Here is a 14,249-nt window from a genome sequence, read left to right as displayed (position 1 = left end):
GTCTTTATCACTCAAACACCAACATGACCATCAACTCACAGCCCCCCCGAGCGCCGCCCCCTTCCAAAACAACTTTAGGAGTTTTATCCAGATCAGTGTGTCACAGCTCTCCCTAGCTGTCTACCACTTGAGTCGCATCAGGCAGGCCAGGACTACGTAGGGTGGATGGCCTGAACACTGAAGTATGTGTGACATGAAGCCAATCTGTTACAAGTTACAGTGGAACTCGGCCCGGCTCCACAAGGGGGGAAAGGAGGCTCAGTCCCCTCAGTTGAAACTTGTGCCCCCCCTCAGTTTTAGTTTTATGTCCCTATATAAAAATAACAAAAAAGGTCAAATGATTGTTTGACAGGTTGGCACAAAATTTGTATCTCTGCTGCAATGTGTCAGCACAATGGACACATCGCACCGCAGTGTGTATAGGGGGGCCATGGAAAGCCACTGGGGTCGTTAGGTTTGACTCCTTTGGGTTTCCATAAAAAGCGTGGAAAATGCTTCTCATCTCTGGTAGGCTAAGTGAATAACGTGATGCGCCTCCGTCTGTAATATTAGATTTTGATATATAAGGGCAGGGTCAAATTTACCATTGAAGCTGCTTCACTCACCCCTGCCTCACGCCCCACCACCACAGTTTAGTTAGTTTCTAAGCTAGCTGTGAAAAGCGTCAGTATTATTTGCCTTAGCCTATTTAGCTAGCTCTAACCAGATAATTTGCCACTGCCACAATGGATATTATAAATTGGCTTCGCCAAAGAGAAAAGGAGAGCAAGGACCCGCAGCAGCATCAAACCACTGAAGCTGCCACCAAGCCCAGCAGCAATGATGCTACCGAGCGCCAGGTGCAGAGCCTACCCACCATTCCACAAGCTCCGCCAGGATAATGGCTCCACAGCCCCATCCAACTCTGACTGTTCCTGACGATCTTGGAAGAGAAGCCAGCCCAGGTAAGTCTACACTCTTAGAAAAAAAGTTTGCATGTTACATGTTTGCATGCATGAATAACTAGGCTACTACTTGCAGCATTTAGTTTATAATATTTTGGTAAGACAGCTGTGTGTACTGCTGCATTCACGTAGGCTGTTTGTAATAGGTGAATTATTATATAAATATTCACTACCAAAACGGCCTCGCTTTAGTGTATAGGGCATTGTCCATTGTGCTGATACAACGCAGCGGGGGCTACAGATTTCACGCCAACCTGTCACTTCAAAAGCACTCGATGGTCTCGGAGTCTCGGAATTTGGACTTTATGTTTATTGTGGCATAGCGTGATAAGTAGAATTCAATAGAATTCCAAATGCAAGAAACCCCCAAAATTATGCCCCTCACTGATTTCAACTGCCCTAAGACTTCCGCACACATCAGCCGATCTTGGCAGGTGAACTGAACAAGTGTGCTCGCATACGCCCTTAAACAACCTTTGCTAGAAAAGAGAAACGAGGCAATACTGTTTGTCCATTTTGAGACACCATAGCCAAAATACACTTCCACATACATACATACATAACCGTTTGGAGTCACTTAGAAATGTCCTTGTTTTCCATTAAAACATACATGAAATTAGTTGCAAAATGAATAGGAAATATAGTCAAGACGTTGACAAGGTTATAAATAATGATTTTTAATTGAAATAATAAATTGTGTCCTTCAAACTTTGCTTTCGTCAAAGAATCCTCCATTTGCAGCAATTACAGCCTTGCAGACCTTGCAGAATTATAGTTGTCAATTTGTTGAGGTAATCTGAAGAGATTTCACCCCATGCTTCCTAAAGCACCTCCCACGAGTTGGATTGGCTTGATGAGCACTTCTTACATACCATATGGTCAAGCTGCTCCCACAACAGCTCAATAGGGTTGAGATCCGGTGACTGTGCTGGCCACTCCATTATAGACAGAATACCAGCTGACTGCTTCTTCCCTAAATAGTTCTTGCATAGTTTGGAGCTGTGCTTTGGGTCATTGTCCTGTTGTAGGAGGAAATTGGCTCCAATTAAGTGCCGTCCAGAGTATGGCATGGCGTTGCAAAATGGATTGATAACCTTCCATCTTCAAGATCCCTTTTACCCTGTACAAATCTCCCGCTTTACCACCACCACGAAAGCATCCCCAGGCAATCACATTGCATCCACCATGCTTGACAGATGGCATCAAGCACTCCTCCAGCATCTTTTCATTTCTCTGCATCTCTCGAATGTTGTTCTTTGTGATCCGAACACCTCAGACTCATCTGTTCATAACACTTTTTCTGTCCAGAGTCTGTGTTCTATTGCCCATCTTAATTTTTATCGGTGTGTAAGAGATATGGCTTTTTCTTTGCAACTCTGCCTAGAAGGCCAGCAACCCGGAGTTGCCTCTTCACTGTTGACGCTGAGACCGGTGTTTTGTGGGTACTATTTAATGAAGCTGCCAGTTGAGGACTTGTGAGGTGTCTGTATCTTTAACTAGACACTAATGTACTTGTCCTCTTGCTCAGTTGTGCACCGGGGCCTTCCACTCCTCTTTCTATTCTGGTTGGAGCCAGTTTGCACTGTTCTGTGAAGGAAGTAGTACACAGCGTTGTACGAGATCTTCAGTTTATTGGCAATTTCTCACATGGAATAGCCTTCATTTCTCAGAACAAGTATAAACTGACGAGTTTCAGAAGAAAGTTCTTTGTTTCTGGCCATTTTGAGCCTGTAATCGAACCCACAAATGCTGATGCTACAGATACTCAACTAGTCTAAAGAAGGCACGTTTTATTGCTTCTTTAAATCATCAGTTTTCAGCTGTGCTAAAATATTTGCAAAAGGGTTTTCTAATGATCAATTAGCCTTTTAAAATAATAAACTTGGATTAGCTAACACAACGTGCCATTGGAACACAGGAGTGATGGTTGCTGATAATGGGCCTCTGTATGCTTTTGTAGATGTTCCATTTAAAAAATCTGCTGTTTTCAGCTACAATAGTCATTTAAAACATCAACAATGTCTACACTGTATTTCTGATCAACCTGATATTTTAATGGACAAAAAAAATTGCTTCAAAAACAAGGACATTTCTAAGTGACCCCAAACTTTTGAATGGTACATATATATATATATATTTTTGAGCATCTTCAAAGTAGCCACCCTTTGCCTTGATTACAGCTTTGCACACGCTTGGCATTATCTCAACCAGCTTCACCTGGAATGCTTTTCCAACAGTCTTGAAGGAGTTCCCACATATGTGGAGCACTTCTTGGCTGCTTTTCCTTCACTCTGCGGTCCGACTCATCCCAAACCATCTCAATTTGGTTGAGGTCGGGGGATTGTGGAGGTCAGGTCATCGGATGCAGCACTCCATCACTCTCTTTCTTGATAAAATAACCCTTACACAGCCTGGAGGTGTTGGGTCATTGTCCTGCTGAAAAACAAATGATAGTGGAACTAAGCACAAACCAGATGGGATGGTGTATTGCTGCAGAAGGCTGGTTAAGTGTGCCTTGAATTTTAAATTAATCACAGACAGTGTCACCAGCAAAGCACCCCCACACTATAACAACTCCTCCTCCAAGCTTTATGTGGGAAATACACATGCCGAGACCATCTGTTCACCCACACCGCGTCTCACAAAGACGGTGGACAGATCAAAGGACAATTTTCCACCAGTCTAATGCCCATTGCTCGTGTTTCTTGGCCCAAGCAAGTCTCTTCTTCTTATTGCTGTCCTTTAGTAGTGGTTTCTTTGCAGTAATTCGACCACGAAGACCTCATTCACACAGTCTCCTCTGAACAGTTGATGTCGAGATGTGTCTGTTACTTGAACTCTGTGAAGCATTTATTTGGGCTGCAATTTCTGAGGCTGGTTACTCAACTGAACTTATCCTCTGCAGCAGAGTTAACTCTGGGTCTTCCATTCCTATGACGGTCCTCATGAGAGCCAGTTTCATCATAGCGCTTGATGGTTTTTGCGGCTGCACTTGCAGAAACGTTCAAAGTTCTTGAAATTCTCCAGATTAACTGACCTTCATGTCTTAATGTAATGCTGGACTGTCATTTCTCTTTGCATATTTGAGCTGTTCTTTCCATAATATCGACTTGGTCTTTTACCAAATAGGGCTATCTTCTGTATACCCCCCTTCCTTGTCACAACACAACTGATTGGCTCAAACGCATTAAGAAGGAAAGAAATTCCACAAATTAACTTTTAAGACGGCACACCTGCATTCCAGGTGACTACATTATGAAGCTGGTTGATAGAATGCCAAGCGTGTGCAAAGCTGTCATCAAGGCAAAGGGTGCCTACTTTGAAGAATCTCAAATATATTTTGATTTGTTTAACACTTAACACTTGGTTACTACATTTAACACTTGGTTACTACATGATTCCATATGTGTTATTTCATAGTTGATGTCTTCACAATTATTCTACAATGTAGAAAATAGTAAAAATAAAGAAAAACCCTTGAATGAGTAGGTGTTCTAAAACGTTTGATCGTTAGTGTGTGTGTGTGTGTGTGTATTATATACAGTTGAAGTCAGTAGTTTACATACACCTTAGCCAAATACATTTAAACTCAGTTTAGTATTTGGTAGCATAGCCTTAAAATTGTTTAACTTGGTTCAAATGTTTCGGGTAGCCTTCCGCAAGCTTCTTACAATAAGTTGGGTGAATTTTGGCCCATTCCTCCTGACAGAGCTGGTGTAACTGAGTCAGGTTTGTAGGCCTCCTTGCTCGCACACGCTTTTTCAGTTCTGCCCACAAATTTTCTATGACGTCAATTAGCCTATCAGAAGCTTCTAAAGCCATGACATCATTTTCTGGAATTTTCCAAGCTGTTTAAAGGCACAGTCAACTTAGTGTATGTAAACTTCTGACCCACTGGAATAGTGATACATTGAACTATAAGTGAAATAATCTGTCTGTAAACAATTGTTGGAAAAATTACTTGTGTCATGCACAAAGTAGATGTCCTAACCGACTTGCCAAAACTATAGTTTGTTAACAATACATTTTTGAGTGGTTGAAAAACGAGCTTTAATAACTCCAACCTAAGTGTATGTAAACTTCCGACTTCAACTGTATATTATATATAAACTATTTATTCATTGAATTTACAGAAAATGTGCTATATCGTGATATGTATCGTTATCGGGATATGAAATGACCTATAATCGGGATATGAGATTTTGGCCATATCGCCCAGCCCTACTAGCAAACACAACTGATTTAAACTAATTGCATTTTTAACTAAAAATCATGACTAGTTGATTATTAGAGTCAGGTGTTACCTGGAGCTGGGTCAAAAGTGTGACACCAAATCAAGCCCCGAGGACTGGAGTTGCCCAGGCCTGAGTAGCAAGTGCTTGGCAAGGCCCACATGAACTAACCCTTTGGTGACGGTAAACATGGTGGCTGCCAACGTCATTATCAGGAGGATTAGGCAAGGTCTGACGTGAGCACCAGTCACCATGGAGGGCCTACTATGATTCCTCATAAGACCTCTATGGATGTGTGTTTGTGCTGTAACCAGAGACGACAGAGGAGATCTGAACAAACAGAACTACCACACACACACATAGGGATCATTAATGACTAAGCGCAACATAACCCTTTGAAAGGATTCCCTTAATTGAGGCATGATATAGCTGCAGCCCTCCCCCACAACAACACTGTTCACATTAAATTAGATTAAAGTACATAGTATGTTTACTCTAGCACAGTGGTTCCCAAACGGTCTCTAGTCCCATACCCCTTCAAACATTCAACCTCCAGCTGCGTACCCCCTCTAGCACCAGTCAGCACACTCTCAAATGTTGTTTTGCCATCATTGTTAGCCTGCCACACACACACACACACACACTACACAATACATTTATTAAACATAAGAATGAGTGTGAGAATGAGTGTGAGTTTGCCACACAAAAAACGTGTCAATACTTTGCCCCTTGATAACCAGCGCACTTCTGTATGTTGTAAAAGCGTTACATGGCCGCTGCCCATATCATTGCATAGTGCAGAAAATACACGAGAGTTCAGGGGCCTTGCTTTAACAAAGTAACAAAGTTAACCATTTTCACTGTAGTGTCCAAAACATATTTCAAGCTGTCAGGCATTCCCTTGGCAGCAAGAGCCTCTAGGTGGATGCTGCAGTGTACTCAAGTAGCGTTGGGAGCAGCTGCTTGCACGCACGTTACCACTCCACTATGTCTCCCGGTCATGGCTTTTGCGCCATCAGTACAGATACCAACACGTCCATTTGATGTCACAAAGCTGTACAGTACTTCCAAAATATCCTCTCCTGTTATCCAGAGGAGGATGTCTTCCTTAATTGACCCCCCATAAACATAACAGACATATAGCAGGAGCTGTGCCAGGCCTGCCATGTCTGTTGACTCATCCAGCTGTAACGCATAGAATTCACTGGTTGTATGCAAAGCAGTAATTGTTTCAAAACATCTCTTGCCAGGTCACTGATGCGTCATGAAACAGCGTTGTTAGATGAAGGCATTGTCTGTATAGTTTTTGTTGGCTTTTTCCCCCAGCCATATCCACGGCAGCAGGAAGAATTAAGTCCTCCGTAATAGTATGGGGCTTGCCTGTCCAAGCCACTTGGTAGTTCACCATATAGGATGCTTCTAGCCCCTTCTTATTAATGGTATCTGTTGCTTTTCTACACATCTTCCTACTCAAAAGTAGTCTTAATTCTAGCTCAAAAAACTCGTGGCCTATTTTTCAAATTGGCATGTTCTGTTTCTAAATGTCTGCGCAAGAGTGAAGGTTTCATCGAGTTGTGAGATATGAGCAAATGTACTAACACACTGTGGCTGAGGAAAGGCACTACTCCCAATATAAGTGAACCCCAAATCAATTAAGTTCTCATCATATTTGCCCCTCTACAATGGTCCAACGTCTCAACAGGTTTGGTGCTTTCCCGGGTAAGGGGGCAGAAGCGCTTTGGTTGCATCAGATTCACAACTGGCAGTGTCCATGCTAGCTGGGCTAACAACAAAATGTAGAATTACTGATGCTAGCATTGGATGTGCTCCCGGAATCTCCTCTTCACTGTTGACGTTGAGACTGGTGTTTTACGGGTACTATTTAATGACGCTGCCAGTTGAGGACTTGTGAGGTGTCTGTATCTTAAACTAGACACTAATGTACTTGTACTCTTGCTCAGTTGTGCACCGGGGCTTCCCACTCCTCTTTCTATTCTTGTTAGAGCCAGTTTGTGCTGTTCTGTGAAGGGAGTAGTACACAGCGTTGTACCAGATCTTCAGTTTCTTACATGGAATAGCCTTCATTTATCAGAACAATAGACTGACAAGTTTCAGAAGAAAGTTCTTTGTTTCTGGCCATTTTGAGCCTGTAATCGAACCCAATAATGCTCCAGATACTCAACTAGTCTAAAGACCAGTTTTATTGCTTCTTTAAAACAGCACAACAGATTTCAGCTGTGCTAACGTAATTGCAAAAGTGTTTCCTAATGATCAATTAACCTTTTAAAATTATAAACTTTGATTAGCTAACACAACGTGCCATTGGAACACAGGAGTGATGGTTGCTGATAATGGGCCTCTGTACACATATGTAGATATTCCATTAAAAATCAGCCATTTCCAGCTACAATAGTCATTTACAAAATGAACAATGTCTACACTGTATTTCTGATCAATTTGATGTTATTTTAATGGACAAAAAAGTGCTTTTCTTTCAAAAACAATAACATTTAAGTGACCCCAAACTTTTGAACAGTTGTGTATATATACACACACACACACTTGTTTTTTGTTAAAGTGAATCACATTTTTATTTGGCGTACCCCGGACAGCATTGAGCATACATACCCCAGTTTGGGAATACCTGCTCTAGCATATTGTTGTTTCCATACCACCTTTCATTACCAAAGAAAATCCTCTTTATCCGAAGTACGGCATGCTCTGACACAGGAAATGTGAATTTGATCCAAAATTAGCCTAGGTGAGACTAGTGAGTCTTCTACAGTGTAGTCATGTTATTTTCCTCATTGACAACCTCATAAATTACACATTTTACATTTGGAGAACTGTTCTTATGAGACGGAGTGCAAACACAAAAATGAACTCTCATTTCCCCTCAACTTGCGTCACTACCCTCTGTGATATCTCCAACTTCCCTCGGGCACAGCAAAGGTCAAACAATACCTGCTCTGTGGCTGATTTCCATAGCTGTCTAAAAGCATGCCTGATAAGATAGGCCAGCAATGTGCAATGCTTCCTTCCGCCATGAGCCCCCCCCCCCCCGCTCCAGTTCCCCTCCTTAAGCTTTAGGTGAAAGCCTCAGCTACAATAACCAGTCTGGTTCTGACCGTTCTACATGTATACACTATCAGTGACGGACATATGCAAAGAAAGAACATGGGTAATTTCCGGGCTGTCGCTCAGTCATTTTACGGCCTATATGCAAGAGGATTTCAATGGCATGTCATTTTATTTTGCATATCATTAAATTAATTGAGACTGGATGCATTACATCTTGTGGTACTCGGAGATAAAATACTGCCTTGGTATCAAGACCTGATTAAATAGGCAGAAGAAACTCAAGTTGGTAAAATAGTGTGAGCAACAAAGGATGTGGTTAATATTTGCTTCAACTGTTGCACCGCTATGATTGTGGCGCAGTCAGAGCTGTCAGATGCATTATGTGGAAAAATCTCAAACTAAATAGCTAAAAAGGTGGTCACTGACATTATGCAACATTGTAAAAGATCTTTGGACTGCTGTTAACTGATTTTTATTGGCAACTTAGAGGTTGAGGCACCCAAGTGGTTCTGGTGGACTTAGTTTAATAGTTATGTCTCTGACAACTGAGGCTGCAGCTGAAGTGATACCGTGCTGGTCTGCCTATGACACACATATAGGCGTGGTTACCACAGAAGTTTAATTTCTAGGAAATAACCTCACAGTGCATGTTCGGGGGATATGGTGTGAATAAACACATTTGACTGTGTGTATGTAGATGACTATGAACAACACAGGAATTCATTTGTGTATGGGTTTACTTTTCAGCACCAGAAACTAGCACAGTGCAGACGTCACTGCTGTCTTTTCACAAAATCTCCCTCCCTTCCGAGAAGTAGAGTCTCAAAGTTCACAGCAGGTTAACAGTCAAACTTCTGCTTTGAGACAATTGCAGCCACAAAGTGAATAAAGTCACATCCTTTATTCATTGCAGTCACAAAAGTGAATAAAGTTGCATGATTTTATCCTTTAAATCATTTAACTTCAGGACATTACAGGAATTTGCCTAGCAAGATGCATCAGGAGGGTTAGTGCTAGTTTGTTGGGTGGAACTGCTGTACACATTCACTGTCCAGATGATCTTGCCTCTATTGAACCAATGCCAGATACCATGTGCAATCTTTATGCTCATATTTAAAACATATACCTGCGAGCACATTTCATTTACATGGATATAATTTGGAAATGAAACACTTCAAATACAAATCAGCATAGTCTTGAGAATGGAATTTTCAATTGACTTTCAAACAGGTCCCCCCTTCCCCCTCCCAGTAAAGCCTAGTGCAACAGCCACAAGATTTCCTTAACCAGGAAGTCACATTGCATCCACGCAAATGCATTGCCAGGCAAGACTGGCAAATCTACCCCAAGGAACAGGAATATGGACTTATGAATGTGGTGTAGGAGTAATAGGGGATTTATGACATACATGCATGTCATAAAGCCCCTAAGGCAATTAATTGCATGTAAAATAAAGCCTTTCTGCTATAAGCACTTTCCATTTTCAATGCCCACAACCTGGGTATACCTTCTTAGTTGAATTCTAAGGCCCTCAGTGGTCAGTTCAATGCAGGTTCTGCCTTTCTTACACCAATCCCTGTATGTACATGTATGACTAATATCACAAGGAATAGAAACAAGTCATTTGAGCCAACTTTATGGTCAGAGGCGGAACTTTGCCATTGTGAATTATAGCTATTAGCTAGTGCTTTTCCATCTTGATTACTTAAAAAGAGAGGTGAAAATTTGCAGATGAATTAACTTTGTACGAGTCTAAATTCAACTATACATTTATTACAAAAATAAAATGTCTGTACTTTTTACATTAAATAAAAGCGCCATTTAACAGGTCCATTAGATTTAAGTAGTCAGATGAATATATTTGGAGACTGTTTCCGACAACTACCAAATACCCTCAAATGGCCTCAAACAAAAAAAGACACCAAAACATTGATGCGGGGAAAAAGCAAACTTGAGCTTGACACCAAAGCGCCGTCCCAATTCAGTCCGTCACTATAATCCAACAGACTGACCCTCTTCTTTGACTAAGCAGGACATCACTGGGTAGTCATTCCAACCATGGTGATATTAAGGATTTCAGAGAACTTGCGGAAATAGTCCATTTTCTTCATTGGAAAAAAAGTAACAGGTAAGTCTTTTATAGTTCAATTCACCTGATCAACATGGCGAGTGTTGCCCCAATCCCAGCAACTCCAGCAAAGGCTAGGAGGGTGTTCCTTACTGAGGACTCAGGATCTTGTACATGAAAGAACTCTACAAATCCATCCTGAGAAAGAGACAAAAGGCAAAGTTAGGTTCATGATTAGCTATTGAACAAGTAAACTAAATAAGATTTAACTGTCCTCAGATTAGCTCACATTTTCAAATGACTCATGGACCACATAGATGACTCACCCAAGCATTGTTTTTGACCAGCCAGTCCCTTTGGTCAGAGAGGAGGTATGTGGCAATCTCTTGGCCCACCAACTCAACGCAGTGTCCCCTGCCCCTCTCCTTCAGGTGCTGGCTCACCACTGCGCCAAATGCCACCAGGCTGACGACGCGACCCCAGTTTGTGATCCCATCACTGAACATGGTCTTGGCCACAGAATTGATGACGCTCATGTCATCGCATCGCTCATCCAAGTCAAGTTTGGCGATCATACCTATAAAAAATAATAATAATCTAGGTCTGAGTAAAACGAACTAAACATATTACTGATAATATTGCTATGTTATTAACCAAGTTAGCGCATTATGAGCTCAGTACTACCTTTAAACAGAAAATTAGGATATACAGTACCATAAGGACCTATAGAGATCATTACTGTAAATCTACGTACCATTGTATGCGTATCGGTGCTTTGCTATTACGTCCTCCACCACTCGCTTCATCGTCGTAAGAGGCTTGCTTTGCTTCCATCGAGGCTGAGACAGTCCAGTGTATTCCACCAAAAAATTATCAATGAGTTGTCTGGTATCATGTTCCAATACTTCATCGCCCGATGGACAATTCGATAGTTCAGGCCCACATTCTGACGCCGTCTGAGGAGTGCAGGGCAAAGAGTCGTCATTGTTGCTTCGGTCTGACAAATGATTGTCGAGGACGTTGCTTTTCACGACATTCACCCCTAACGTTGTGGGTCGTGGTGGAGTATCGCCAGTCCCATTTCCCAAGTCCACTTTAGACTTCGGTGACGCCAAAGCACATACGGCACCGTCGAAATAGTACAAAGGGCTAGCATCATCAGCTAGGTACGAAGATCCTCCATTTTGAAAATGCAACATCGTAGTGGCTCGTGCAATCGACTTCGACAGACTCATCTTGGCTTAACGTTTAGATAAATAAACAAGCGTTTGAAAAATAAAATATACACTTCGAGCTGTTATTTTACGAAAAGCTAGCGGTTAGCTACTTTGTTGCTCAAATATCACCCATCGTTGACTGCTAACTACAACAGTGAGTCTGGTGCGAAAATGACCAACCTTTTGTCGTGTAACGTTTGAAAAGCCAAAAGTGGGAGGGACTTCGACTGCCTATCCCATTGGGCCCCCTCTTCCTTGAATTAGCTTTACAAATATATCTGGGATGTTTTTCCAATAACATTCAGATAAATACATCCACGAAGAGAGGATATAAAAATGCATTTTCTCTGCATTGAACGGTACAGATAAATACATTTTACGTTTTGATTGGCTGGGGACAGTGTGTACACTTTGCTATATCCCTTCAGAGACCATTGATAAATAGTGAATGCGGAGTTCTGCTGTCCCCTGGTGGCCAATGACGGATTGTGATCATATACTTTGTATGTAATTTATCAACATATAAAGTGGAGGTATCCTGCCCTGTGTAGCTAGAGACAGTGTGTGTGTTGGTTATTGGTTTCTGTTGTAAACGTCAACAGGACTGGTGATCAAATCAATAATGTGAGAAGAACATTGAAAAGAGCAAAAAGCAATTGATATTCATGTAAAAGTTTATTTCAAATACTGACAAATTCACGCCATTACTTCCACACAACTGAAACATTATTAGTACTCATGTACTTTCAAATTTCTTAAAATCAATATTTTGTTTTGTCTCCAGCTCCACAATCAGCATATCCTGATGTAAAACCCCCAGTTTTTGGGAGCAAGGGTGCTCCAGATATCCCTGCAGTTATCTTGGGCCAGGATAAACTTTTGTTGTAGTTATGCAGTGAGTAAGATAACATTAAAACATCTTTACTGTATGCTAAACAAAAACAGGTTAGGTAAGCAGCACAAGGTATTTTAGAGCACACAGTCATTTTCATTTGTTTACATTCTGGCACATACTTATCATGGTTGAACAGGAGACATGGTATTTTAACATACCCTCCTACAGTTGAAGTCGGAAGTTTACAAACACTTAGGTTGGAGTCATTAAAACTTGTTTTTCAACCACTCCACAAATTTCTTGTTAACAAGCTATAGTTTTGGCAAGTCGGTTAGGACATCTACTTTGTGCATGACATAAGTCATTTTCCAAACAATTGTTTACAGACAGATTAATTCACTGTATCACAATTCCAGTAGGTCAGAAGTTTACATACACTAAGTTGACTGTGCCTTTAAACAGCGTGGGAAATTCCAGAAAATTATGTCATGGCTTTAGAAGCTTCTGATAGGCTAATTTACATAATTTGAGTCAATTTGAGGTGTTCCTGTGGATGTATTTCAGGGTCTACCTTCAAACGCAGTGCCTCTTTGCTTGACATCATGGGAAAATCAAAAGAAATCAGCCAAGATCTCAGAAAAAACTATTGTAGACCTCAAAAAGTCTAGTTCATCCTTGGGAGCAATTTCCAAACGCCTGAAGGTACCACGTTCATCTGTACAAACAATAGTACGCAAGTATAAACACCATGGGAACACGCAGCCATCATACCGCTCAGGAAGGAGATGCATTCTGTCTCCTAGAGATGAACGTACTTTGGTGCGAAAAGTGCAAATCAATCCCAGAAGAGCATCAAAGGACCTTGTGAAGATGCTGGAGGAAACAGGTACAAAAGTATCTATATCCACAGTAAAATGAGTCCTATAGAGACATAATTTGAATGGCCGCTCAGCAAGGAAGAAGCCACTGCTCCAAAACTGCCATAAAAAAAGCCAGACTAAAGTTTGCAACTGCACATGGGGACAAAGATCGTACTTTGGAGAAATGTGCTCTGGTCTGATGAAACAAAAATATAACTGTTTGGCCATAATGACCATCGTTATGTTTGGAGGAAAAAGGGGGAGGCTTGCAGGCCGAAGAACACTATCCCAACCATGAAGCACGGGGGTGGCAGCATCATGTTGTGGGGGTGCTTTGCTGCAGGAGGGACTGGTGCACTTCACAAAATAGATGGCTTCATGAGGAAGAAAAATTGTGGATATATTGAAGCAACATCTCAAGACATCAGTCAGGAAGTTAAAGCTTGGTCGCAAATGGGTCTTCCAAAAGGACAATGACCCAAAGCATGCTTACAAAGTTGTGGCAAAATGGCTTAGGGACAACAAAGTCAAGGTATTGGAATGGCCATCACAAAGCCCTGACCTCAATCCTCTAGAAAAGTTGTGGGCAGAACTGAAAAAGCGTGTGCGAGCAAGGAGGCCTACAAAACTGACTCAGTTACACCAGCTCTGTCAGGAGGAATGGGCCAAAATTCACCCAACTTATTGTGGGATGCTTGAGGAAGGCTACCTGAAACGTTTGACCCAAGTTAAACAATTTAAAGGCAATGCTACCAAATACTAATTGAGTGTGTAAACTTCTGACCCACTGGGAATGTGATGAAAGAAAAATCTTTCTACTATTATTCTGACATTTCACATTCTTAAAATAGTGGTGATCCTAATTGACCTACGACAGGGAATTTTTACTAGGATTAAATGTCAGGAATTGTGAAAAACTGAGTTTAAATGTATTTGGCTAAGGTGTATGTAAACTTCTGACTTCAACTGTATATCCCTCAATACATTGCTCCATACAAAGCCAGACAGTGCA

General features: G+C 41.4%; 1 protein-coding gene across 1 annotated transcript; it reads right to left on the bottom strand.

Moving 5' to 3' along the window:
- Positions 1 to 9,143: 9,143 nt before the first annotated feature.
- mcl1b (MCL1 apoptosis regulator, BCL2 family member b) lies at positions 9,144 to 11,724 on the bottom strand. The gene is made up of 3 exons (XM_038994374.1): positions 11,080 to 11,724; positions 10,652 to 10,902; positions 9,144 to 10,523 (listed from the first exon to the last, which is right to left on the bottom strand). Exons 1-3 carry the CDS (start codon positions 11,558 to 11,560, stop codon positions 10,407 to 10,409), a joined length of 849 nt encoding a protein of 282 aa, XP_038850302.1. The 5' UTR covers positions 11,561 to 11,724; the 3' UTR covers positions 9,144 to 10,406.
- Positions 11,725 to 14,249: the final 2,525 nt, after the last annotated feature.

The sequence above is a fragment of the Salvelinus namaycush genome, chromosome 5 (genome assembly GCF_016432855.1).
Source record: "Salvelinus namaycush isolate Seneca chromosome 5, SaNama_1.0, whole genome shotgun sequence".
Lineage (NCBI taxonomy): Eukaryota > Metazoa > Chordata > Actinopteri > Salmoniformes > Salmonidae > Salvelinus > Salvelinus namaycush.
This window is presented reverse-complemented; position numbering and strand designations above follow the sequence as displayed.